This window comes from Chenopodium quinoa, unplaced genomic scaffold (assembly GCF_001683475.1).
Source record: "Chenopodium quinoa cultivar QQ74 unplaced genomic scaffold, ASM168347v1, whole genome shotgun sequence".
NCBI classification, from domain to species: domain Eukaryota; kingdom Viridiplantae; phylum Streptophyta; class Magnoliopsida; order Caryophyllales; family Amaranthaceae; genus Chenopodium; species Chenopodium quinoa.
In genome coordinates this window covers 5,827,741-5,853,213 of record NW_018742484.1, presented here as the reverse complement: position 1 = coordinate 5,853,213, position 25,473 = coordinate 5,827,741, and the positions used below count along the sequence as shown (strand labels likewise).

Here is a 25,473-nt window from a genome sequence, read left to right as displayed (position 1 = left end):
ATCATCACAACAAATATTTCAAAATCTTTGACAAATAGGAAAGGATATTAGTAATTATATCATGCAAATATTATAACTTTAAAAAAGCAACACAGCAACCAACTGAAATAAGCTACACAAAATTTTCATCACGATCCATTTAATAGTACATAAATCTACCTGAACGAAGACAATTCCATCTGTGTAGCTCCCGAATTCTGTGGTAAATCCACTCATTCCCAAAGAGTAATTAGGTCCACTTTGTGGGATCACCGGCTTTGGATCTATCAAGTCTTCTACCCGCTTCGGTATTATTTTTGTTTTGCCCCGATATTCCACAACGAGTTGCTGCTTGGACCTCAAGCTTACCCACAACATCTGCTGCATTAGGTAAGTGAGTTGGGAGTATGTTCCCATGCTCATCCTGCATCATCAACTTCTCTATCCTGTGTTGCTCGTCCTTCAGTTTAGCAACAATCTTTCGCAGAATGTCGAACTCCAGGACATGCAAAGTCAGCCTTCCACTCCGACTATAAAAGTATGCATAGTCATTGAATTTCATTTCCGGCTCCGGATTCTTGTTGTACTCGAAACGGTGCACTGCATTCTCCGTTGGTGGAGCAAGGTAGAAACCAGCTGGAATAGGGTTGTGTGGTTGGATGGGGTTTGAAAAGAGTTTTCCAACGATATATTATAAGTCCAAATCCGAGTTATTATGAAGAAGTTATGGCCAAAATACTAAACTGGGTCCAAACCGAGTCTTACCTACGGACCCAATGATCATGTCGAGGATCCAATTATCTTAGCTCTATTTCTAAAACCATTAGGATTTATCATAAGTTTTTGGAATTATCTAGAAGGTTGTTTTAAGTCCTAAATCCCTTAGGACTGATTATTTGTTTCTAGAATCTTCTAAAAGGTTCTAATTTATCCTTTTTTTGAAAAGATAAGATCTAAGGATTTTACTTCGAATAAAACATGTGTTTTAATAGATTTAATTCTGATAAAATAAGGATAAGTACGTATATTCGACTAATCCAATTTGATTGGAAGTCGAATTCCGTACGGATCTTATCTTCTGAAAAGCATCGTGTAGCAATATAAACATCGCGTGGCGATAATATAAACATCGCGACGCGATGAAACCATCGCCACGCGATTAAAGGCGTTTTACTCTGAGTCGGATTCTGACTCTTCTTCTGATCTTTTCCATCGTTTTTCCTATAAATAGGGTGTTTTCCTCCGTTTTCATTCACCAACAATCATCATCTAATTCCCTCTATAAGCTTTAAGCTTTTCTCTTTCTTTCTTAGCCTTAGCCTAAACACATCACACACCATACGACCTTTGCGAGACTTGAAGTCCTTCTCGAAGTTGCCTTTGATTTCGACGTGAAAGGTTGATATTTATGAGGGTTTGGTCCCTAATCCTTATTTCAATTCTTATTTGATTTATTTGTTTGTTTAATCTTTCTTAAAGTTACTAACGTGTGTATTCTTTCAATAAAAAGAGATACGAGGCATCGAAGTGAGTAGGTCTACTATCTTTATCTTTATCCTTATTCCTTGCTTTTGATATAGAAATCATGCTTAGATTATTATTTTAATTCCTAGTATCGTGTTAGGATGCTTTTATGATTCCTAGTCTCATGTTAGGATGCTTAATTAATATTTCTTATATCATGCTTTCTAGTATCATGTTTAGGCTAAAGCTTTGATTTTTATTATTTAGTGACATGCTAGGGTTTGTTATTAATTCGTTTAGTATCATACCTAGGATCTTGCTAATATTATTTTGGAGATACTGCTATTTATGATGATGATGATGATGATGATTTGTTGTGTCAATAATAATTATACGTTGCTTGATTATTTATTATTATTATTATTATTATTATTATTATTATTATTATTATTATTATTATTGTTTGATCACGCCCTTTCTGCAGGTTTAAAGAGAATTTGTACTTGAAATCACAACTAATAAGATAATTAATAATTTGATTTTAGGGCTAACATGATGTTAATTCAAGTGATCACCAATAATTGATTTATTTGTACATTAATAATCAACCAACGTAGATTAAACAGGTTTAGGGCTAACTTGTTGAATGTATGTTGATCGGAAAGCGCACACACTACTAGAAATAGGTTGATTTCCGACGGACTGCTTCCGACGGACGGAAAAATCCGTCGGAAAAACTAAAAATTCCGACGGATTTTTCCGTCTGTCGGAAATTTCCGACGAATTTTAACAATCCGTCGAAAATCGACCTATTTCTAGTAGTGTGTTCTGGGCGTCTGATGGGGTCAGGGTTTGGGTTAGGGTTCGGATGTTTTAGGTGGGTGGGTGGATCTGGGTATTCGGTGTTTGTGGTGGTCTGGTTTTAGGAGGGTTGTGGTTAGGTGGGTCAGGGTCGGTGTTTGTGGTGGGTATGTTTTAGGGTGCGGTGTTTGTAGTTGGTGGGTCTGGGTTAGTTTTAGTTAGGTTTTAGGTGTTTGTGGTGGTGTCTTGGTTTTAGGAGGGTTGTGGTGGGTGGGTCTGGGTTGGTGTTAGGTTTTGGTGGGTTGTAGTGGGTGAGTCTGGGTCGTGTTAGGTGTAGGTGGGTGGATCTGGGTCAGTTTTAGGTTTGAGTGGGTTGTGGTGGGTCGGTTAGGGTGATGGGTGGTGGTTGTGGGGAATATTTGATAGGGTGGTGGTCCGGGTTAGGTGGGTTATGGTGGGTAGGTTAGGGTGGTGGGTGAAGGTTGGGCGTCTGATGGGGTGGTGGTACGGGTTAGGTGGGCTGGAAAGGGGTGGTGTGGGGCGTTTTATTTTTTATTTTTTTAAAGCAATTTCCGACGGAAATTTCCGACGGAATTTCCGTCGTATTTATATTCCGTCGGAAATTTACGACGGACTTTTCAGGTGCCGGAATTCCTCTTCCGACGGAAAAGGTTGTTTTTCCTACGAAAGGGTTTCCGACAACCGGTTCCGACGGATTTTCGGGTTATTTCGACAGTAATTTTCTGTCGGAAATGGCCTGTTTTCTAGTAGTGACATGGATATCATAAGAATTAAGTAAAGGCTGATTTAGGGCGGGTTCAATCTCTAGGTTGGATTCATACCATCATCCCCGAATATCCAGTCATGGTTCCGGACCACTATGGAGTTAGCGATATCTGTGATCGTGAACCCGTGAACGGTTTACAAGTTCCTAAAACTTGTTGGTGACTCTTTTATCTCTAGCTTCTTTCCCTTTGGACACCACAATGCTTAAGTGCATGATCACAGTGGGGCTCAAAGTTGAGTGTTGAAATATTCCCCACAGTTTTTGGCGACTCCACTGGATAGGATTTCTAATTTTGATTCCTAAAATTTATTTTGGCAATTGACTTTAGAGTGGATGAGACTTGAAAAATTCTAGATATTCATGTGCGTAATTTTGATTAACATTGTGGCATATGCATAAAAAGGTCCACATTGGAAAGACCATCCAAAATGAGTCAAAAACATAGGAATTTTACACGTAGGAAAATTGGAAAATATCTTTCACAACTAGAATCGAAAAAATACTACGAAAAATCGAAAAATTTTGAGAACATAGAAAGCTGCCGCGAAGTGTAGGAACTGTCACGAGACGACAGTGTCCATCGCTACGCGATGGGGTCATCGCTGTGCGATGGACCCTGTTTTCTCGCGCCAAGTCTTCCAACATTGAGCCAGAAATCTGTCGTCTTGTTTTAACTGATTCTAGTACTGTTTTGCCGATTCTACTTCCTGATTGAGTTTTTCCTTCTTTTCTGAACCCATATGTATTCTACTTATGGTTTTATCCCCTGGGAATTCACGCTCCATCTACCCAATCGAACGCTCCGTGCAACGACGGATACATCCGAGTTTGTGAATTCACCAAACCATGGAAGCAAGTCTAACTTGCGGGGTCCCATCCATACGCGCCAACCTTTCCAAAGGTAAGGCTTCCGCGCGATGCATCCAGACTCATAACCATGGACCCTCTTTGACTACCAAAATCCTTGAACTTTAGAGAACTAAAGTCATGGTTAGGTTGCAAACTCATTGCATATGTTGCGACTATTTGACTACTTGTGCATCTCTTACTTGTGCATAATTATATGTGATTAAACTAATCGTTTGTGTTGACTTGTATTTGTAACTAAGTCTTAAAAAACTAACTAATGACTAAAAGGACTTTGCTTAATTAATTAATTAATTAGGATTAATAAACTCTAATTATACTCAACTTAGCAAGACTTTAGGCTTATCTTTTCGAAAGAACTATCGCAAACAAGCTAAATTAACGTTCCAGTTCTGGCGCGGAAGTTTGGTTTGTGACGCGGAGCATCAGCTTTCATCGCCACGCGAGTTGACGCGATGCGATGGTTCGATCTTTCCTTTCCGAGTCTTTGTGTCAAGTCTAATTCACATGATTAATTAATTTTCACTAATTACCGAGGTCCTAATTTGGTCTTTGTTTGAGTCTAGCACATAGTCCCATGGTCATTACACGAGTCATAAGCATGTCACTTTCACTCACTAGTCAATGCACACACTTTGTATATGTCATGACCATGTCTAGAGTCTTGTGTGCGTTTTTTCGTCACTCACCACTCAGGTTAACGACCCTAGCAAGCAAGTACCAATCGAGACCATCAAACGCATAGAAGAAAGCTTGAGTCAAATGTCTAATGACAAGTACCATGGGATTAGCTTCAAAGGGGTCTCAGTGGATAAGGAACTTCTTCCGCAAAAGTTCTCTGCCAATGACATCCCTATGTTCAAGCCAACTGACAATCCTTACTTTCACTTAAGAGCTTTTGAAACAATCATGGACATCAAGGGAATTGATAGGAGAGTTTTTCCTTCACTCTTCCCGCTTTCTCTTGAAACAGTATGTCAGCAATGGTTCTTCTCTATAGACAAAGAGAAGATCTCTACCTAGGAATCTATTACACATGCTTTTATTGATAGATACAAATGTAATATCCAAGTAGAAACTGACCATAGGGAACTTGAAATACTTAAGCAGAAAGAAAATGAAGGATTTACTGCTTTCTATAATAAGTGGAGGGAAACTTCCACTAAAATTATCGAAGTTCCAAGCGAGAAAGAATCTGTAAGGATGTTCATTAAGAACCTCCAAGACAAATATCAAAAGCATTTAAAATATCAATGCAGTTTAAACACTTTCAGAACTGTCTATAACAGAGGCATTAAAATTGAAGATGATCTTGCAAAACAGAAAGCTGCTAACAATAGCAACAACAATGGCTGGAAAGGAAAGAAGAACGACAAACCTTCTTCTTCCAAAGCCACCCCTTCTAGTAATAATGTTAGCACCTTTAACTTAAATAATGTCCTTGCCATGAATAATCAAGGGCAAAAGAAGCAGTTTAGGAGAGACTTTACTCCTATTGGGATGAGCTATGATACTGCTTTTGACCGTCTTCATGCCAAAGGACTCATTACTCCTATCGGACCTATGCAAGATCCACCAGTCGAAAGAAGAATGACTAGTTGGAACCCAAATGCGCATTGCAAGTATCACCAAGGTAGGGGCCACTCTACTGAGAATTGCTGGAAATTAAAAGAAGTTATCCAAGACCTAATTGATAACAACAAACTCCTAGTGCCTCCTGCTAGCAAGAAGCCAAGCATCAATAACTCTCCATTTTCGGATTCCTTAGCAATTTCTAACGAACAAGATCCTATGGATCCATCGCTCCTCATTAAGCCAATTGAAGAGGTTCATGCCATTGAAGAGGAAGAGGAGACTTTCTTTGATGCCATGAGCGACTTTCAAGAAGAAGATAAGCCCTTAAATATTAGAGAACAGGCTGCCACTAGAGGAGAAGTGTGTGTCCTTATCAACACATTAGAAGAAATAAGGGTTGAACTTCAAGCTATTCGTAGGAAAGCATAAAAAGTTGAAAATAAGCGTGCTCTTGAAAAAGAGAACCATGCTTCTTCTTCAAACACCGTTGAGAGAAAACCATTCATTTTCAACGTATTTACACCACCAATGAAAAGGAATAACAAAATTTATACACCTATTGGTGTCCCTTATGAGAAGATGTTCAACATGCTCTTTAAAATGGGAAAAATTAAACCTCTCGAACCAGGACCATTTGAATCCCTCAAAAGAACGGACAGAAACTGACAGTTCAATTTCAATGCCTATGTTATAGACAGCTTTGAAAGTGTTTAAATTGCATTGATACTTTAAATGGTCGGGTCAGTTTTCGATTTTCAAAAAACGGGTTTTAAACAGTTCAATTCCTTTTTAGATCGGTTCAAAACAGTCGAGTTTAACGGTTCGAGTCAGAAACTGACAACTCTATTTTGCAACTGAGCTAAAGTGGTTAGCTGGTAAAAAGATTTGGAGAAAATAAGACACAAGTGGTAAAATGGGAAAGACAAAAATTAATAATAGACACAATTGGCTACTTCGTTACATTCACTTCTTCCGTTGTTTTTTTAGTTTTAACTATTGAGTTGGGCTTTAGAAATTAGAACTAACATTTTTTTTTTGGGCTATACCAGGGGCCAGGCCTCAGTAGGCCATACTGAAGAGCTGCCATTGATTACTAACTTCAATAATTTCTTAAATTGTGTATTCACGGTAAATCTGTAAGTGAGAATAAAAGAACAGGAGTATATAAATATATAATGTTGTTCGATTAGACAGGCTAGGAGAGATCGATACTTTTAAGAATAAGCGAAGTGTCACGCCAAATAGACGATAACCAACCATTAACTTGACACATATGATATTAAATAAGCGAAATTCAAATAGCATTATTAGGATGGAAAAAAAAATAGATTTTAATTTCAGTATTATATGTATGAAATGAATTACTCCGTATAATTTTCAATTAATATCTTTATCTATATTTATGGAATATTTATTGATTAAAATCTAGAGGTGATCGAAATTCCAGGTCGGGTCGGGCCGGGCCTTAATATAGAATCTCGGGCACAACCCCGCAAAAAGTAGCGGGCTTTTCGGGCCGGGTTTTTAACTAAAAATGCGTTTTAGGCTTGCCCAAACTCGCCCTATTTTCGGGCCACGCTAGCGGACCGGGCCAATGTTGATCACCTCTATTAAAATCCTAATCATAAATTATTTAAGGAAATATAATAAAAATACCCTATGTCAATTTGATATTCGCATTACATTATTATTGTAGCTTCAATTATATAATCACAATAAAAAGATGTGAAAAAAAAAAAATCTTGTTGAAATTAATGTAGGATAGAGTACACTCCCTATGTTGCAAATTAGGTTTTTTTTTAAGAAGAAGCTGCAAATTAGGTTTAAAATCTTTTTTCTTTTTTTTTTTTTTTTTTTACTTTTTGCTTATATTTATAATTGTCAATTTTTATTTTTTTTGAAATATTACATCAAAAATTTTATTTTAAGTAATTATTACATATATATGTACGATGTATAAGATAAAAAAATATAAAAAAAAAAATTAAACTAAACTATATTCTGAAGCGAGACTGTGGACAATGTTTCCTTCCCCGGAAGAATTGGTTACCGAGTATAATAGAAAACTGAAAATTGATATATACATTTGGGTGCACGGTACACCCAATTAATAATCAAAGTTAGTTTTTGCTCTTCATTTGATGATTAAATGAATAACGATCATCAAAATGATAACCAAAGGTATATATAACAATCTCTCAATATAAGTGGTTGTTGACTAAGTTTTTAATTATTAATGTCATAAACTTATTGGACTGTGTACATGTTACACATACTGACATACACTATAAGATGAACTTAAGAGTGTGCTCACTTTATTTCATAAAATTTAGACCAAAAAAACAAGACAAGATCAATTTAATGGCATGCTCAATATAAATGGCCTGTTAAAGCCGTCTGAATGTGTTATCCTGGCCATTCTCTTTGTTCTGGCCATGGTGTCTTGCACAGACACATAGACAGTCGGATTCTTTGCAGTTCGCAAAGGGTGGTCCTGTTAAACAGGTCTATGTCGCCATAAGATGACGAGTATATGGTTTGGTTAGTAGCAGTCTTATTCAGCTTACAAAAACGATTGCACTGGACCACGTTCCAGCCGGCTGCAGCAAGAAACATTGTCATTAGGCACAGCTGCAGATGATCATCTTTAACAACTAGTTCCGACTTCCGACCACGAAAGCGTTGATATGTCCTTTTTTGTTTGGAGGATATCAGATGTTCATTCCTATTAATTATTTAATTTTTTGTCTTTGAAGAGTCAGCAGTGTATAGATTATATACTAAATGTATGATTATAGAGTATGCACACATTTTTCATAGGAGTGGCATCGCACTCCCCAGTCCCCACACTAATAAGACTGTTCTTTGGAGGTTATTTGGGTAAGAGTACCATCTTATCTTATCTCCGAGGCATCCCACCTCGAAACTGACATTTGTGAACATTATTTGGACGATGTACGACTGTAAAGCCTTATCTTTAAATTATTTGAATAGCTTCACTAATTTAATCATTCAATAAGAGTATATATTCATACATTGTGGTGCTCTAAGGAAAGAACTAATAAATCATTTCATAGAAAATAAAAATGGCTGAATCTATAGCTCCGCTTTTGGTTGAGGCTATTAAACCCATGATTGAAGTTCTGGTGAGTCGGGTTAATGGGGAGATCAAACTGATGTGGCAGGGCTTCAGAAAAGATCTCAATGAGCTCCAGCGCAAGGTCGATATAATCTCAAGCTATGTGCTCAACAAGACTGCTACTAATACTAATACTAGTAGTAGAGACCTAGTAGAACCGTGGATGAGAAATGTCGTCAACATTCTCTATGACGCGGAGAATATTATGGATGTGTTGGCTTATGAGAAGCAGCGTGAAGTTGTCATAAAGAGAAAGTCACAAAGGAAACGGGTCTTCTGGCCTTTAAAACGGGTCTTCTTTCGCCGTAAGATTGGCAAGTGGATTAGTAAGATCAATATCAAGATTGAGAAAGCCTTAAAAGAAGCTCAAACCATTGTCAACCTCCGCCAGGCTCTAGACCCAGCTGCAAGAAACTCTATCATAAATGAAGGCGTGGCTCCTGCAACAGCTTCGGCAGAACGTAGATATGTCCAGGTTCGTTGGGAGGGGACCTGATGTTGATTCCTTGGTGGACAAATTGTGCAACCCTTCCCTGGATACTGAATATGTCACCAGTAACAGCCTTTCTGTTGTGGCCATCACCGGTTTTGGAGGTATGCTTCTTATTCTTGGACTTAAATTTAGTTAATGCAACGCTCTTTTAAAAGTTTTTTTTTTTTTTTTTTTTTTTTTTGCATTACTTAACTAAATGGAAATATTAACTACCCCACTCACACTCAATTATGAGTACTTCATATTTTTCTTCTCACACATCTTATACGGAGTACTTTTCTAAATAAAAACAATTAAGAGTTGACATCTCATTTTTATAATTTTAACTCCCAAAAAAACCCGCATATATATATAATATTTTACCAAATTCGTCCTAATCAGGCCACCTAAAACTCCGCTTGAGATAAACTGTTGCGTGCATTTAAAAACAACGAAAGATATATTTTATTTTTATTTTAATTGGACTTTTTGTCAACAACTACCTTTTAAGTTACCACTTTTGCAAACAATTACCTTTTACTTTAGAATTTGTGAATAATTACCTTATATTGAATTTTTATTTTGGTACCACTACCAATTGACGGATTCCTTCAATATTTTTGTTACTTTCAAATTGAGAACCCTAATTCATAATTGAAGAGTAAGAGAAATGTTTTGGAGAGAATTCGATGTGAATTGGGAGTAAAATAAGCAAATTGAAACCACAAATGCATGTTGGAATTATATTATATTAGCCCCAAATTGAAAACCCTAATCTAATTTGGGTGTAAATTAGGCAAATTAAAATTGAAAAGCATTAATATGGGTTTACATTAACTAGATATAACATTAAGGTGTTTAAAATAGGTTTTAATGGGGTCTAACCTATGTAATTAGATATAATTTTGTTTAACATCATTGAACGTGGGTCTCACTAACGAAAATTTTGACGGAATCCGTCAAATGGTAATAGTACCAAAACAAAAACTCAATATAAGCCTATAAGGTAGTTTTTCGCAAACTTTAAAGTAAAAAGTAGTTGTTCGCAAAAATGGTAAATTAAAAGATAGTTATTGACATATTTTCTTTTATTTTTCTAAAAGATGAAGAAGGACCCTAACTAATCTGGCACCCTTCAAGCTAATAAGCCATTTCAGCTGCACATGTCAATGCTTTAGAGTAGAGAGGGGAATAAGGGAATTCCCCTACTCACAAGTAGGGATGACAACTCTTTCCGAGTTGGATTCGAATCCGACCCAGATTTAAGAAAGAAAATCCGATCCAAATCTGAATTTGATAAAATAGATCTGAAACCGAATAGGACTTAGACATAACTTTAACCAATTATATATTTAATTAGCAATACATATAAATTTTAACAAGTTAATTTTCGTAAAGTATGTATTGAGACGATTCTAACAAACACATATAGTGGCATAAACTTTTGTCAAAGTGATGTACGTGAATAATGCAAAAGTCAAACCGAGATACTTAAAAGAAACACGGAGGGAATAACTGAGAAATAAACTATACAGCGTGTGTAAAGTTACCTTCGTCAAAGGTCACGAGCTGAATAATACTTCGGTATCTATATACTGATAGCAAGAGGTAATTTGATCGGGCAAGCAGTGTAACACAGTGAATTCTTTTGGTCGTTTTGGATAATTAGCAACTTAACATGTTTATGGTAGGCATTTAAAGTATATGGTACCTATGTATGATACAGGTATTGGAAAATCAAGGCTAGCAAAAAACGTTTTTGAAGACAAGCGAGTGACGGATACATTTTCCCAAAGAATTTGGATTGTTGTATCGGAAGATTTTAACATTGTGAAGATGTTATTAAAAATATTGGAGTACGTTGAAATGAACGGTAAAGAGATTGCCAGCTGCAGCGAAGTAGCAGTAAGAAAACTCAAGGAAAAGCTAGAAGGACAGAGATACTTACTAGTGCTTGACGATGTTTGGAATACCCATCAAGGTCTTTGGAACGCAATGAAAAGTTCACTGGAAAGTATTGGTGGTTCTAAGGATAGCATGATACTGGTGACAACTAGAGATAAAGTTGTTGCACATACAATGCACGCGTCTTCAACTCATGAATTGCCAGAGCTCTCAAAAGATGATAGTTGGTCTTTGTTTAAACAAGTTGCCTTTGCAAATAAGTCTCCGGAGAACATATCTATGTTGGAAACCACTGGTGAAGAGATTGTTCGGAAATGTAAGGGAAATCCTCTGGCAATAAAGACCATTGGAGGAATATTGCAAACTAAACAACATTCATACGAGTGGGAGAACATTGAACAAAGTGAGTTATGGGATTTACTACAGGATGATGAGACTGGAATATTACCATCGTTGAAGCTCAGCTACAAATCTACAATCATCTGCCATCTCCGTTTTTGAAAAAGTGTTTTTCCTTTTGTGCTGTGCTTCCAAAGGATAAAATAATAGGTAAAGATTGGTTGAGATTTAATTGGATGGCTCTGGGCTTAATCCAACAATTTGATAGTAGAGAATTGATGGAGGATATTGCTCAAGGTTATATTAATTTGTTGCTAAACATTTCCTTCTTAGTGGAAGTAGAAAGGGATGAACTTGGAGATGTAGAATGCTACAGGATGCATGACTCTTCCACCTCTGTGGGTAAGTGATGGGGGATTCCAGATTTCTGAATTGGGATGTTTGCCTCACGTGAGTGGCTTTTTAGGAATTTCCGGCCTTGAGGTAATTAAGAGCAAACAAGATGCTGAAGCTACAAATATATCAGAGAAATCGAGACTTAATAAGTTGGGGCTAATGTGGAATAGAGACAATGACTGGGTAAAGCAAGAGGAGGTATTAGATGGCTTGAAGCCAAACCGTAATTTGAGACTTCTGATAATTTACGGGTATGGGGGTGAGAAATTTCCATCTTGGATAATGAGAATGGATGCAGTCTACAGCCTGATAAAGATAATCAACCTTATTAATTGTCGAAGGTGCCAAAAATTGCCAACATTGGGGAACCTGCCTTCTCTTGAAGAGCTTGAGATCAGAGATATGGATAGGTTGGAGCACATAGGTGCAGAGTTGTATTGTAATGCTGAGATATTAACTGAGGATGCAAGTAGCAGTTCCAACTTTGGGGTGTTATATTTTCCAAGCTTGAAAAAACTTCAACTATGTGGGCTTTGGAATTTAAGAGAATGGGGTGAACCGTGCTCTGGGGTTAGGTCATCAAGGTCTTTCTTTCCTTCCCTGGAAGAATTAGTCATAGAAGATTGCCCTGAATTGACGACAACTCCAAATAATTTCCCCTCTCTTACAAAGCTAACTGTTATAAACAACACTTCCGGTCTCCCAGTGTTAAACATACTTGACAATGAAAGCAGTCTCGCTTGTCTGAAGAATCTTCATATTGACAACGTGGTGGAGCTCATAAGTTTATCTCAGAAGTTGCCTGAATATTGCACATCTCTTCAAACACTGCAAATCGATAGATGCAAGAAGCTGACTTGCTTGCCAGAGCGCCTGTCAAAGCTGGTTTCTCTTGAATTGTTGCATATATGTTTTTGTTCTGGCCTGGAGTCTCTACCCAACCTCAGCAGTCTAGCCTCATTGCGTCGCCTTCATATCTTCCAGAATGATAATTTGAAGTATCCTCCGGAGGGTCTGCAATGCTGCACGTCGTTGGAAGAATTGTGGTTATCAATTTGCTCAAAAATTGAGACACTCCCTGACCTGACAGCATTGACTCGTCTTACCATTCTATGTATACGTGGTATGCCCAAGATGATGAGTCAGTCGCCTGATTCTGATTGGATATACAGCCTTCCTTGTCTTCAAGTGCTACATATTGGGAGGTATGATCAGCTAGATCATTTTCCTGATATAAGTCCCCTTTTGAAAATCACATCTCTCAAGAATTTGCTGTTGTATGGTTGGAAAAACCAAGACACTTTAAGGCGCTGCAACAATTGCAAATTGTTGATTTTAAGAGCCTGGAATGTCTTCCAGATTGGACCGGAAACCTTTCATCTCTCCAGCAATTGGTCCTTTCTGGGTGCAAGAAGTTGAAGAAACTAGCAGCGGAGGATGCCATGAAGCGACTCTCAAAATTAAGGTACTTGCAAATTGAAAAATGCCCCCTCCTGGAGGAAGCCATTAAGATCAACGGCACAGAGCATCACAAGATTTCCCACATTCAAGTTGCACTTAAAACAGAATGAATTTGTAAGTCCTTGCAATCAACGGAATATAAGTTATTTTTGAAGTAAAAATTCATGTATTTTACCTCTGTAACATTCAATTGCTTTCTTTGAAGTGTTGAAATTTATCATTCGATAAATGATACTATCTTAATTTTTTTTTCTTTTTTTACGAGGTTAAATTTATTCATTTGATTATTACTATATGAACTTTACTTCTTTCCACTAACAATCATATCTTTGAATAAAAAAATCAAATAATTGTTCTTTTGATTCAAAAATTAAAATATGTATATCCTCAGATTTATCATCTGAGATGAAGGAATTTCCTACTGAAGATTAAGATGCCTATTTTGCTGCTGATGAAATTGTTACCAGCCTACTCGTGATCTTCCTTACATGGTTCGCTATAGGAAGTGCTTTCAGCAAATGGGGAAGCAAAATAACTAGGAATCTTCCGTCAATGGAAAAAGGCAAACCTTTTTTGAATTGTTATGCTTTGTAAAGGAGGATAAAGAAACCTTTCATATTCCGAGCCGAGTAAACAACCCTCACTCTTACACTTAGCATGTTTGGTATGGGCTTTTTATAGGGCTAGAAACGGAAATCGGGTTACCGTTTCCGTTAGAAGATGTTTGGTTAAAGAGTTATGTAATAGAAATCGTTTCCCTCCTCTAACCCATTCCATTACTTTGTTTCCACTGTAAAATTTGGGGAAACAAATCCCCTTTCTTTCCTCTATCTATTCTCTCTCCTTTCATACAACAGATCACCCCTCAAAATCCTCAACTTTGATCGATCGAAGCCACAATTTCGCTGAAGAACCCTAAATTTTCGTACTTCAAATTTCCAGAAATCCATAATCTCAAGGTTTGATCTCTCACTTTTTTGATTAAGAACCCTAGATGTTGAGTTTGTGTTGAATTTATATAAAATTTGTTTGATTGATTGTGTTTTGATTTTTCTACTGTATATCGAAAGATTGCTATTTAGGAGGTATTTTCGATTCATGCTCTTAATTTGATTTGCGATCCATATTTTTTGTTTGTGTTGATTGCTATTTTCGATTTATGGTGTTAATTTCTAGGGTTTTCTGTCCTAATTTTTCATTTTTATTTGAGTTTTATTTTTCTCAATTGAATCACCTGCTTTTTGTTTCATGACATTATTGCTAACATGATATCAATTTTCGATTTTATGCTTAAATTAGATGGTATATATAGCTATTATTGCATGTAATTGTTGTATATTTTGTGTTTTCCCCCAAATTTCGATTTATGCTTAAATTAGATGGTATAATTTGCTGTTATTATTTGGCTTCTTTTATCAGTATTGTTGAAATAATACTTACTGATTTTTTTGTTCTGCAAATTTTGATTTTATGCTATTATTATTTGGCTTCTTTTCCCCCAAATTTGATTTTATGCTTACTAGTAATACAAACTGATGTCTTAGGATTTCTACTGCTGCATTTTTTTGCTGGTTATTTTGTGTTACTCCCCCAATTTTTTCCATGATTTTGGTTTACTTTTGGTGGGTTGATTGTATAGTTGGGGATTTTTTTTGGATTTTAAGTGCATTAGGAAGTTGCTTGTTTAGAATTTTGATTTCTTCCAATGATTTCTAAAAGCTTAAGCAATTGCAATAATATTCTTCCCTTGAATTCATGAAATCATAATCAAAGTATAGTCCAATTGTTCAGATTGGTTAAGAAAAATATGACTGAGACTTGACAGAAACATTGAGTGGTGGGACTACAAGTCCATATTTGCACTAGGTAAGCCAGAATATCCCCTTTGCAACGATTTAGGCAGCTTTAACAATAGATACCACACTAAAGCTAAAGTAAAAATAAAACCAATTATACAGACCCTCAGCTTTGGTCCATATGACTTCTTCTGTGGGTGCTTGATGAAAATCAGATGCAGGAAAAGGAGTAGATAGTTAATATTATTAGTCAATCATAAGAGAAATATTCAAATAAACTAGCTCATGATTACTAATCTCCCTGGGAAAGCATCCCATACTCAAGTTCTCGATGTGTTGCAACGCAATCTTTATGCAGTTGACTGTAATCTTGGCTAATAGAATATGTGACATTCATCTCGTTCTCTAACGTATCATGAAAATTTTGCCGTTTGTCAGGTTCAATTTCCATTTGTTGTGTTTCTTGTACAATGGCTCGACTTATGCGTTCTATAAGGAAGAAAAAACTATAACAAATACAATTAGTAATTGCAATGGTTATTATTATGTTGATGATGTATTGGATGTGGTATATAATTTGCGTTGTTACAATAAGGGGGGTTCAAATAAAAGAAAGGAAAAGAAACAAAAAATTGTTACGAATGTTAGTATTGAGAGGGCTTTATAGGGAGAGTGATGTGAAATGCAAGAGTGAGCTTCGCGTTAATAGAAGAACTTTCAATATTATTTGTGAGATGCTTAGAGACATTGGGGGTTTGAGTGGAACAAAAAACATGTCGCTTCAAGAGATAGTTGCCATGTTTTTATACACGTTGGCTCATCATAAGAAGAATAGGTCTATTGGACAATACTTCTTTAGAAGTGGAGAAACCGTGAGCCGATAATTTCACCTTTGTCTAAGGGATTTTCTCAAGTTGCATGAAGTACTACTTTACAATCCCACACCAATATCGGATGATTATGAAGTTGAAAGGTGGAAATCCTTCAAGGTATTGGTATTTTCAAAGCCCCTACGTTTTGCTAGGATTTTCTTATTTTTGCTTGTTTGTAAGTAATATTTTTTCCTATTTTTGTAGAATTGTTTAGGGGCATTAGATGGGACTTACATTAATGTAAATGTGCCTTCACAAGAACGACCAAAGTATAGAACAAGAAAAGGAACAATTGCTATGAATGTATTGGGTGTTTGTGCACCTAATATGCAATTTATTTATGTTCTTCCTGGTTGGGAAGGTTCGGCCCATGATATGCGTGTACTTCAAAATGCTCTTTCTAGACCAAACGGTTTTAGGGTACCTCGAGGTAAGTGAACGTCTTTTTTTTTTTGTGAGTTATATATGTTTTGTTAGTTTTGGTAGGTAGTAATCATTTTGTTAAATACTTTGAAGGTAATTATTATTTGGCTGATGCAGGGTATACGAATTGTGAGGGTTTTCTTGCTCCATATAGAGGTCAAAGATACCATTTAAAAGAATGGACGGATCGACAACCCGAAAGTGCCGAGGAATTCTATAACATGAAACATGCTAGGGCGCGAAATGTGATTGAGAGATGTTTTGGCCTACTTAAAGGAAGATGGAGTATACTTAGAAGTCCTTCATTTTTCCCTATTCGAACTCATGGACGTATCGTGATGGCTTGTTGCTTATTGCATAATCTAATTAGAAAATTCATGCCTACGGATGATATAAAAGAAGATGAATTGAGTGAATCCGATGATGATTCCGAGAGTGATTCTGATGATGAGAGGGAGTTTATTACAAGTGTTGCTACTTCAGATCATTGGACCAATTTTAGAAACACATTAGCCCAAGATATGTTTAACGATTGGAGGGCGAGAGGTAGACATGGTCAATAACACAAAAAGTATGATATGCCTTATAATGTTATGTTCTGTTCAGTTCAAATATGCCTTATAATCTGTTATGTATGATATGTTCTATTGTAATTAGCCTTGTAATTTGTTATGTTGAGTTCTAATATGCCTTTTAACCTACTTTTTTTTTGTAGATGGAGGCTAGTCAAGCTAAGGGTGAGGCAAGCAATCGAGGAAGAGGCAAAAATAAAAGGTATTGGACGTATGAAAAAGACACGGTTCTAATAAGATATTTGCATGAGTTGAGTGGTGATCCGAAGTGGAAGTGTGAGAATGGGTTTAAGAATGGTTACATGAATAAGTTGGAAGAGATGATCAATCGTGTACTTCCTAATTGCGGCTTGAGAGCGGTTCCCCACATTGAGTCAAGGATCAAGCATTGGTCGGAGAAATATAGTGCATTGGCGGAAATGTTATCCACCTCAGGATTTGGATGGGATGTTGAGAAGAAGATTCTACAAGTTGATAAGTCGGTGTTCGACGGATAGGTAAAGGTATGAACTGCTTCTATGGTATCTGCTTCTGTAGTATTAGCTTCTGTATTATCTGCTTCTGTGGTAACTGCTTCTGTATTATATGCTTCTGTAGTCAATGTATATTTTGTTGCTACCTTGTTGCATCCCCCTTACATTATGCCTTATATATTCTCTCATTACCTGAATTTTTAATGAGTTTACAGCTCAAGACTGATTTTACTGATTTTCTCAACAACTGGATTAGATATACACCTTCCGATATATTTTTTTTCTCCTCTTAGAAAGATAGATGGAGTAAATAGGTGGGTGGATGGAAGAAAAGTTGGATAGAGTAAGAGATTACAAATGTGTTATGTGTATGTATTTTTATTACATTAATGCCTCCTTTATATTGTATTGAAATGTTAATAAAGAGATCCAAATGCTGGAAATATTTTTTCTTAAAGGGTACCCTTGCATGTCATTATTGAACAGTTCTGACGTTTATTGATTCATAGGTTCATAGTAGCACAGAAATCAGTGTTGATGCTGCATCTGTTCATCTAATTTAAACTACTTCAATTTATCCCTGTTTATGTCAGAATTTTAAAAAGATAGTTTAGATCAGAAATTTTAGCAGAATTTAAGGTCTAGTATATGCAGAAAAAATATTAATTTAATTATTTTATCTCTTATATGGCAGACTCATAAGAAAGCTAAGGGGTTGTTTGGAGTTCCATTCATTCATTATGACACTCTAGCAGAAATTTATGCAAAATACAAAGCTACCGGAGATGCAAGTGAGTCGTTTGTTGATGCTATAGAAGATATGGATCAAGAGATTGATAAGCAACCATTGAATGTCGAGAGTGATGAAGAAGATGATGTGAATTCTACTCATTCGGACACTTATTCTTCTACAAGTCAATCTAGAAAACGGAAGATAGAGGATGATCATTCAACTCCTTCAAAAATGGCAAAAGTGAAGGCTTCTACGATTCATTCTTCCGCAAGTGATTCCACTACTCAATCCGGAAAACGTTCTACAAAGGCAAAGGAGGCTAAGGTGAAGGGAAAGAACAAAGTAGTTTTGAAGAGTTTGTGTAGGAATGATGATGATGATTTGGTGGCCTCCCTCCATGATGTATCTAACAATTTTGGGAAGATATTTGAAAATATCAATGTTAATCTTGGGACTATGGCTAGTGCATGGTCTAAAGCGGAAGAAAGAGAGCAAATAATGGATGAAAAAGTGAACAAGGTTTTGGATGAGGTGATGAAGTTAGATGGAATTTCTTCATCCGAAGCTTTGGAGGTTGCTACAATTCTCATGGCCGAAGAACATAAGCTTCGCATCTTCTATCAAGCCCCAACTAATATGAAGAAACAATATGCAATTGATCTTCTTAAGAAGAAGTAGAAAGTTTTGTCCTAAGTTGTTATTGGAGTTAATGTTTCAATGGTTTTTGAATGTTTTTTTTTATATAATTTTTTTTTTTTTTTAGAATACTAGAATTTCAATGCTTTTGTAATCAACAATTTATGTGACTTTGCCTATATCTAGCATATGATATATTATGGTAATCGGTTCAAAAAAAAAAAAAAAATATATATATATATATATGTATATTATGGTAATTAGTGTTGCTCTACATTGTATAATGTTTAGCAAAAGTTAGCCAAGCTAACAAAAAATAGAAGGAAAGGTATTTGTTTCCAAGTTATCTATGCCAAACAAGAAGAAAGGGATTGGTTATCATTGTTTACGTTTCCTTAGTAATACCAAACAAGTAGTAAGGGTAACACTATATATTACCCTTTCCCCTCCTAATTTGTTTCCATTCCCTTACATTTACTAATTTGATACCAAACACCCCCTTAGAGAAAATCTTTGTGCAAAAGCTTTAGTATAAAGGATTCTTACCAGAGTGAAGTCCTCGACCAGCAAGAGCCTTTCTTTAATAGTTAATTTTTCAAATTTGTAATTCACTATAGTAATTCACATAATTATGTTTTTCAATGAAGGAATAAGTTTCACTATGTTTTAAAGTATATAGCTTCACTATAGTAATTCACATAATTATGTTCTTCAATAAAGGAATAAGTTTCTCTAATAGTTAAATTTCAAATTTGTTCTTTTAATGGTACATAGCTTCTTTCTTTGAACAGAATTAATAGTACATGACATATGCATGAAAGGCATACCTTTTTAACCTGGCAAAAAGAGTAAGAGCATAATCACTTCTCTGTTGTGAAGCTCTGAGTATGAGGGAACTCAAGGATGCATCACTGAAACACAATAAAGGTATTTTTTTTAAAAAAAGTATAATAAAAAGGGAGAAAATAGAAATAATGGAAAATTAAAAAATAATAAATGCTTGTCAATTTAAACAAGCTCAAGACTTCAAGTTGATTATGCAGTGAACTCCTTAGTTTCCATGCCATACCATTTCATCAGACATTCTTGTTACTGATGCCTCTGGAAAATGAAAGCTGCGAAGCAACTTTGTGGTGCAACTGATCCGACAACTTAAGAATATGCAATATGGTGTCGATAACTGATCTGACCCTACTGCATTGAAGACATCATTAACAGATACCTCTTACTCTAAAAGCAGCAACAACAGCAGCATCAGCAACAATAATCCTACCATAATGATAACCAGAATCAGGAAGTGACTTAATAATGCAGTCATTTATGCTATGTATTACTGCATTGAGCATTATTTAGCTACAACACTTTGAGAAAGTTGTTCTCTTCGAATGCCATGAGATGGATCAGGTCAGTTCAAAGTTTTGTGCACCGAAATATCACAAGGTTTCCTGCATCTTTAAAGAAATAGAAGGCATTTGTTTCTCTGATTGTTCTTTATCACATTTCCTCTTTTAATGGCAATTGGCTTTCTTTGTTGTCAAAAACAGAAGGTAATTGGCTTTCTTTCTTTGAACAAAACTAATGTACATCACATTAGCCTCACAAAATGGAAAGTAATGTACATGACATTAGCCTGACAAAATGGCATACCTTTTCTAAACCTGATATAAAAGAGCACGAGTATAAGCATCTTCTCTGCTGTGAAACTTAATATGCGGTTTTTGTTAAGAGTTCAAGCTTCATCAGTGATATTCTTCTATATCAACCACAAAAAAAAAAAAAAAAAAAAAAAAAAATAGAAACTCTGGGATGCATCACTGAATGATGTACAGCAAATTAGGGTAAAAATAAAAATGAAGATGCTTGCAGACATTCAGTAGTTCGAGTTTATGAATCAGTTATCTTCCATGTCAAACCATTTGAACAGAGGTTTTCGTTATTCATGCCACTGGAAATAAAAGCTAAAGCTAAGAAGCAATTTTAGAGTGCATCATTATAGCATTGCTCGTTGCAATCTCACATGAATAACTTCTAAAGGACTGCATTCTGGTGCCAACTGGAAACATGAGAATTCCTTCGTGTTTCCAATTGGACAGAGTGATAAAATGGAAGTAACAGAAAACGTATAACAGAAATGTAGTATGGCATCTCAACGAGTATAAAATGGTATAAATAAATGCCCTGAAATGTTTAACATGACATTATTGGAAACACTATGTATACTCCTAATGTAAATTTCTGCTTACAAAAAGAATGGAAAACTATGACGAGGTATGTGCTTGAACATTTGCTAGAAGCCTGGTGATTTTGGCCAGGGTTTCCTTGGCAGATAGGGTACCAGGATGATTTTCACCAGAGATTGACGTCCGAATAAAAATAGCCTTCCTAATAAGATCGTCAGCAATGTCAAACTGCCCTCCTCTCAGCATAAGCTTGGCCCTCGTCTCTAATACAGTGGCTCTAGCTAATGCCATTTCCTGCCACAAGGAGGGATTTAACTGCGCGTTTGTGTGGACCGGCTTCCAACAAAGGGACTTGTCCAACCATTTATCAACTGGAGTCACAAATGCCTGATCAGCCGTTTCAAGCGCATTCGTGCACAAACGAAGGAGCTCAAGAGCCGCATTGCATCGTGAGAATGTGATAAATGCTCTGATAGCAAGCGGTAAAACCACTTTTTTTACAAGGACGAGCAAATCAGGGATCTTCAGTTCCACAACTATAGGGTCATTTCCAAACCCAAATATCAAAAAACATGCTGCCCATAAATGTTCAGGATGATGAACAACAGATGCCCGGCCAATAACAGCTTGCACCATTGCGTGAGCAACACCAGTAACCCCTCTTCTACGGGCATAAAGCTTGACGATTTCGCTTAAATAAATATATTCCTGCTTGGTACTACTCCTTGCAATATTGAACCTCAACAACATAGAGGCAGCTTCTGCTTCAGATCTCTTGGTGTAGGAAGTAAACCCACAAGGTAGGGAATGCAAGATTTTTTTCCATAACCTAGTTCCTTTGTGCTTTTCAGGTATTTTGTGAGCAGCTGCAGCGAGCAAAGAGACGGGAACCGGAGCTGGTGCAAACCAGCCACTTGCCTGAACCATCCTTGTTGCCAAACTTCTAGGTCCATCTGCATGGTCGAATATTGAGAAGCAAACCTCAAACAATTGCAAAAGGAAGGTATTTTTCCTCAGTGTATTACCTTCCTTGCCATTCCATGAGAAGTCCCTCAAAGGCATCCTGTTGATAGTATCCAAAAGCCTAGTGGGGTTAATAGGAAGCTCAGAGAGAATTGCTCCGACAACAGCGAGGCCTAAGGTTATCCTTCCAAGTTTCTCCTCAATGACCCGAAGAGCATCAATTTCAGTGAGTGGATAATCTGTCGTACTTCCCTGCATCAAAGAAAGAGCCTCCACCCCGGACAAGTAGGAGAGTTTCATAGGCTCAAGGTTCATTACACGAGGAAGGCGTGTGGATATAAGGAAATGGGTTTCACCACCAAACCTAGGAAGAAGATCCATTATGAGCCGGTGGTCCCACCAATCTTTTTCATTCTCCAAATTGTCAATAATCACCAAGTATGGCAAATTCCTCATAAGTTCTCTGCGTACTCTGAACATAGCAGCCTCTTCTTGCTCTTCAAAGCTTCTTATTCTACTCTTTTCAGCACAGGTATCAATTCCTACATCAACTTCTATAAAGGGCCAGAGGTTTAGATAGTTTTGCCTAATATATCTACTTTCCCCTCCTATCCACAAGACCATCTTATATCTTTGATGGTACTTGTATGCAAACTCAAGAAGGAGCTCTGTCTTGCCGATTCCAGATTCCCCTGCCACAACTGCTATACCTTTTCCATATACTATTTTCATAGATCTTTTTCTTCTAGCATATTTTCTGCCAATCTTTGGTTTTGGTATATTAGGAGGCTGCTGTTGAGGGAAACTGGCACTTTGCATCTCAATCTCTTTCTCTGATTCTTTCCATGTAACAGGATCTTTACCTTTTTTCTTACTACCTTCTCTCTGCCTCTCCATTGAATTACTCCTACTCCAACTAATTGTCACATTTCTCCTCTTGGGCTTAGTCTTGATCTCAAAATAATCTCTTTCTGAATCTCCAGTTACATCTCCGAAAAGCATAAACTCTAGCTCTGATAACTCCTTTTTCCTACCAGTGAAGTTCTCATTTCGAGGCAATGGGAACTCTTCTTTCTCTACCTTCTCCTTCCATCGGCTCAATCTCTCTACCACACTTCTCCTTCCTAACCTCAGTGCTAGCAATGTAACAGCCCTCAATATGCGTTCTCTCCAATTACCATCATGTGCCTCCAATTTCCACTCATCAATGCGAGAAAGACTATATATTGCTTCTTTCCATTCCTTCTCCAGCCCACCATATAAATTCCATAATTCACCCCCAGCTTTCTCCCAGAGTTCTCCCCTTCTCTCAATAATATCCCTAACAAGGCAATCACTAGGAGCAACGTCAAAGAAAACTGGAACAAGGTTCTTCTTACTAGAGAAAAATCTCAGCTCCTCAATAGTATACGGATTTTTAAATGACTTCTTTGTTATGATCACCACTCCAAAGCTGCAAACATCCATTGCTCGCTCAACAATTCTCTGCTTCCTTGGGTTCCTACACCGAGCCCTATCACAAGCAAAGCAACTGACCCCTTGAACTTCCAGCTCAGCACGTAACCAATTAACAAATCTCAAAAGTGGAGGTTTTCTTCCATACAAGCCTATATAGATATCACAGTTTTTTACTCGGCTGGCAGACAGAGAATCTGCATTTGAAGGGTAGGGCACTCCAAAATGTCTCACCACTTTCTTGCGCCTCCCTCGAGGTCTTGAGTATTCAATCCATCGACCTTGGCTATGAGTGGAGGCCGTTTCATTGGATATTCCCATTGAGGAAGAAACACGCTCGAGCAACTGCAGATCATCTGCCAATTCTGAACCTGGAATGTCCAGTGGGGGAAGACTAACATTCATCTCTGGCTCAGGGCCTGGATTTGCTTTACTCGAACTGTTATCTTCAAGGTTTACATCAGTACGATTAGACTCTGAAAACTGAGACTTTGGTGAACTTGGTGAAAAGAATGGTGATGGATTTGCTGAGTAAAATACAGATGATGCAGATGAAAGCCTTCTTGATGTAGTTCCTGCTAAAGACTCCAATTTAGAGGACTCTTCTCGGAGATCCATACTCATCAACTATTTCCCTCTCGGAAGATTTCCTGTGCCATATATGTACAAGTAAACCAATTTCCTGGCATTCGAAACAAGAACTCGAGTCTCAGACTATTCCCATAATCAACACTATGGGAAAAAATACTCAAGTCCAAGCAAATTGTAAACAGATGAAACCCTCAACCTTTTCAAAGACCAAGACTTTTGGTCATATTTCACAAACTACTTTGCATACACAAATGAGAAAATTTTGTGCATAATACAACATGTACTAAAAAACACAAACTTCATATTCTTAATTGCTTACATATTATTTGTATGAACTAAGTGGGGCACCATTATGAAATGATATCATCACCTAATACTTAACTATGTCCCCAATTGGATTAGCATATATTGGCACCTTTTGAGTTTTGACTACATTTTAACATTAATTTATATGCATTTCATTTTTCATACCCAAATAATTCAGCTTATGATAAGACTAAGTCACATATACTGAAATATAACACACCCCCATTACAAATAAAAAATAAAAAAATAATAATAAGGTGCATATTTTTCACTAATACTGGTAACTAAGACACAACAGATCCAAAAAAAATATAGAATTGAAAAAAAAAAAAAAAAAAAAAAAAAAAAAAAACAATTAAGAGTCCAATTATAGATATTGACTAGAAATAAACCAATATCAACATTACAAAATTCAAATATCAGATCTGGGAAAAAACTTACTGTGTTCAAAACCCGAAACATTGCCTCAAAGATTTGGCATTTTCTTGCTCATTGCAGCCAAATTTAGCAACTAAAAACCCAGAAACTTCAATCACAACTTCAGTGTATAAGTAGCAATGTCAACTAAAATGAAGCAACCCTGAAAAATTAAAAAGATGGGCATTTAATTAAATCATAAAAATAATCTGTAAAATTAGCAAAACCCCATGAATCTATGAAGAACTAAGAGAAAATTGATTGATGGGGTTCCTATTTAGTAATGATTAAGGAAATTAGAAGATGGATAAACAAAAAAGACAGATTTGAAAGAGACCCATTTGCAATAAAACGGCAAATAGCCAAATACCATAGTATAAGAATGAAAATAATGAAATGTGTATAGTATACAATAAAGTTTTGAAAATTATAAATTTGATAGAGATGGGGTTGATTGATTGATTAAAAATGACTTACCCTTTTTGCCAAAATGTTCAGAGGTTTTACAACTTCAAAGTTGAAACCTTTATTTTTAAAGAAAAAAATTCTAAATTCGTCTCTCAAGAAATAGCTTTCCCTCTTTCTCTCTCTAAAAAGGACCAAAAAGTTTTACTCATTTATTTTAAATTTTAGTTTATTTTGCAAATTATATTTTTGGTTTTTCATTTTTGTTGTTATTTTGTTGGTCTGAAAGAATTGAAAATTGGTTGACAGGACGAGACACAAACCGTTTAAGCAGGGTATGGGGCCAATTGCCGATCTGACTCGAGATATATAGCTGCAAAGGTATTTTTGGTAGAGTATAAAAAACATTGATAAAGAATTTATTTTATTTGTTTTTTGAATATTTTGATTAAGTTTTAAGTAGTAC

General features: G+C 36.3%; 3 protein-coding genes across 3 annotated transcripts; 2 read left to right on the top strand and 1 right to left on the bottom strand.

The window, feature by feature from the left end:
* The first annotated feature begins 9,017 nt into the window (after window positions 1-9,017).
* LOC110719211 (disease resistance protein RGA2-like) lies at window positions 9,018-17,038 on the top strand. Its single transcript, XM_021898113.1, has 8 exons — window positions 9,018-9,206; window positions 10,811-11,482; window positions 11,539-11,567; window positions 11,695-14,144; window positions 15,420-15,970; window positions 16,058-16,283; window positions 16,394-16,847; window positions 16,992-17,038. Exons 1-4 carry the CDS (start codon window positions 9,038-9,040, stop codon window positions 13,141-13,143), a joined length of 2,319 nt encoding a protein of 772 aa, XP_021753805.1. The 5' UTR covers window positions 9,018-9,037; the 3' UTR covers window positions 13,144-14,144; window positions 15,420-15,970; window positions 16,058-16,283; window positions 16,394-16,847; window positions 16,992-17,038.
* LOC110719210 (protein ALP1-like) lies at window positions 15,623-17,345 on the top strand. Its single transcript, XM_021898110.1, has 4 exons — window positions 15,623-15,853; window positions 16,058-16,283; window positions 16,394-16,815; window positions 16,992-17,345. Exons 1-4 carry the CDS (start codon window positions 15,623-15,625, stop codon window positions 17,343-17,345), a joined length of 1,233 nt encoding a protein of 410 aa, XP_021753802.1.
* A 3,358-nt stretch (window positions 17,346-20,703) lies between these two features.
* LOC110719542 lies at window positions 20,704-25,240 on the bottom strand. The gene is made up of 3 exons (XM_021898496.1): window positions 25,080-25,240; window positions 24,627-24,765; window positions 20,704-23,970 (listed from the first exon to the last, which is right to left on the bottom strand). The coding sequence occupies exon 3, from the start codon at window positions 23,910-23,912 to the stop codon at window positions 20,949-20,951; it is 2,964 nt and encodes a 987-aa protein (XP_021754188.1). The 5' UTR covers window positions 23,913-23,970; window positions 24,627-24,765; window positions 25,080-25,240; the 3' UTR covers window positions 20,704-20,948.
* Between the last annotated feature and the right edge of the window lie 233 nt (window positions 25,241-25,473).

Bases quoted from the DNA above. Each gene is read 5' to 3' on its own strand.
- LOC110719211 (XM_021898113.1), top strand. From the start codon at position 9,038: ATGAAGGCGTGGCTCCTGCAACAGCTTCGGCAGAACGTAGATATGTCC. The intron at 11,483-11,538 runs GTTTTTGAAAAA...ATAAAATAATAG, and splicing joins TACAATCATCTGCCATCTCC to GTAAAGATTGGTTGAGATTT. The intron at 11,568-11,694 runs GCTCTGGGCTTA...TTGGAGATGTAG, and splicing joins GGTTGAGATTTAATTGGATG to AATGCTACAGGATGCATGAC.
- LOC110719210 (XM_021898110.1), top strand. From the start codon at position 15,623: ATGTTAGTATTGAGAGGGCTTTATAGGGAGAGTGATGTGAAATGCAAG. The intron at 15,854-16,057 runs GTGAGCCGATAA...CTATTTTTGTAG, and splicing joins TCTTTAGAAGTGGAGAAACC to AATTGTTTAGGGGCATTAGA. The intron at 16,816-16,991 runs GCGAGAGGTAGA...TTTTTTTTGTAG, and splicing joins ATATGTTTAACGATTGGAGG to ATGGAGGCTAGTCAAGCTAA.
- LOC110719542 (XM_021898496.1), bottom strand. From the start codon at position 23,912: ATGAGTATGGATCTCCGAGAAGAGTCCTCTAAATTGGAGTCTTTAGCA.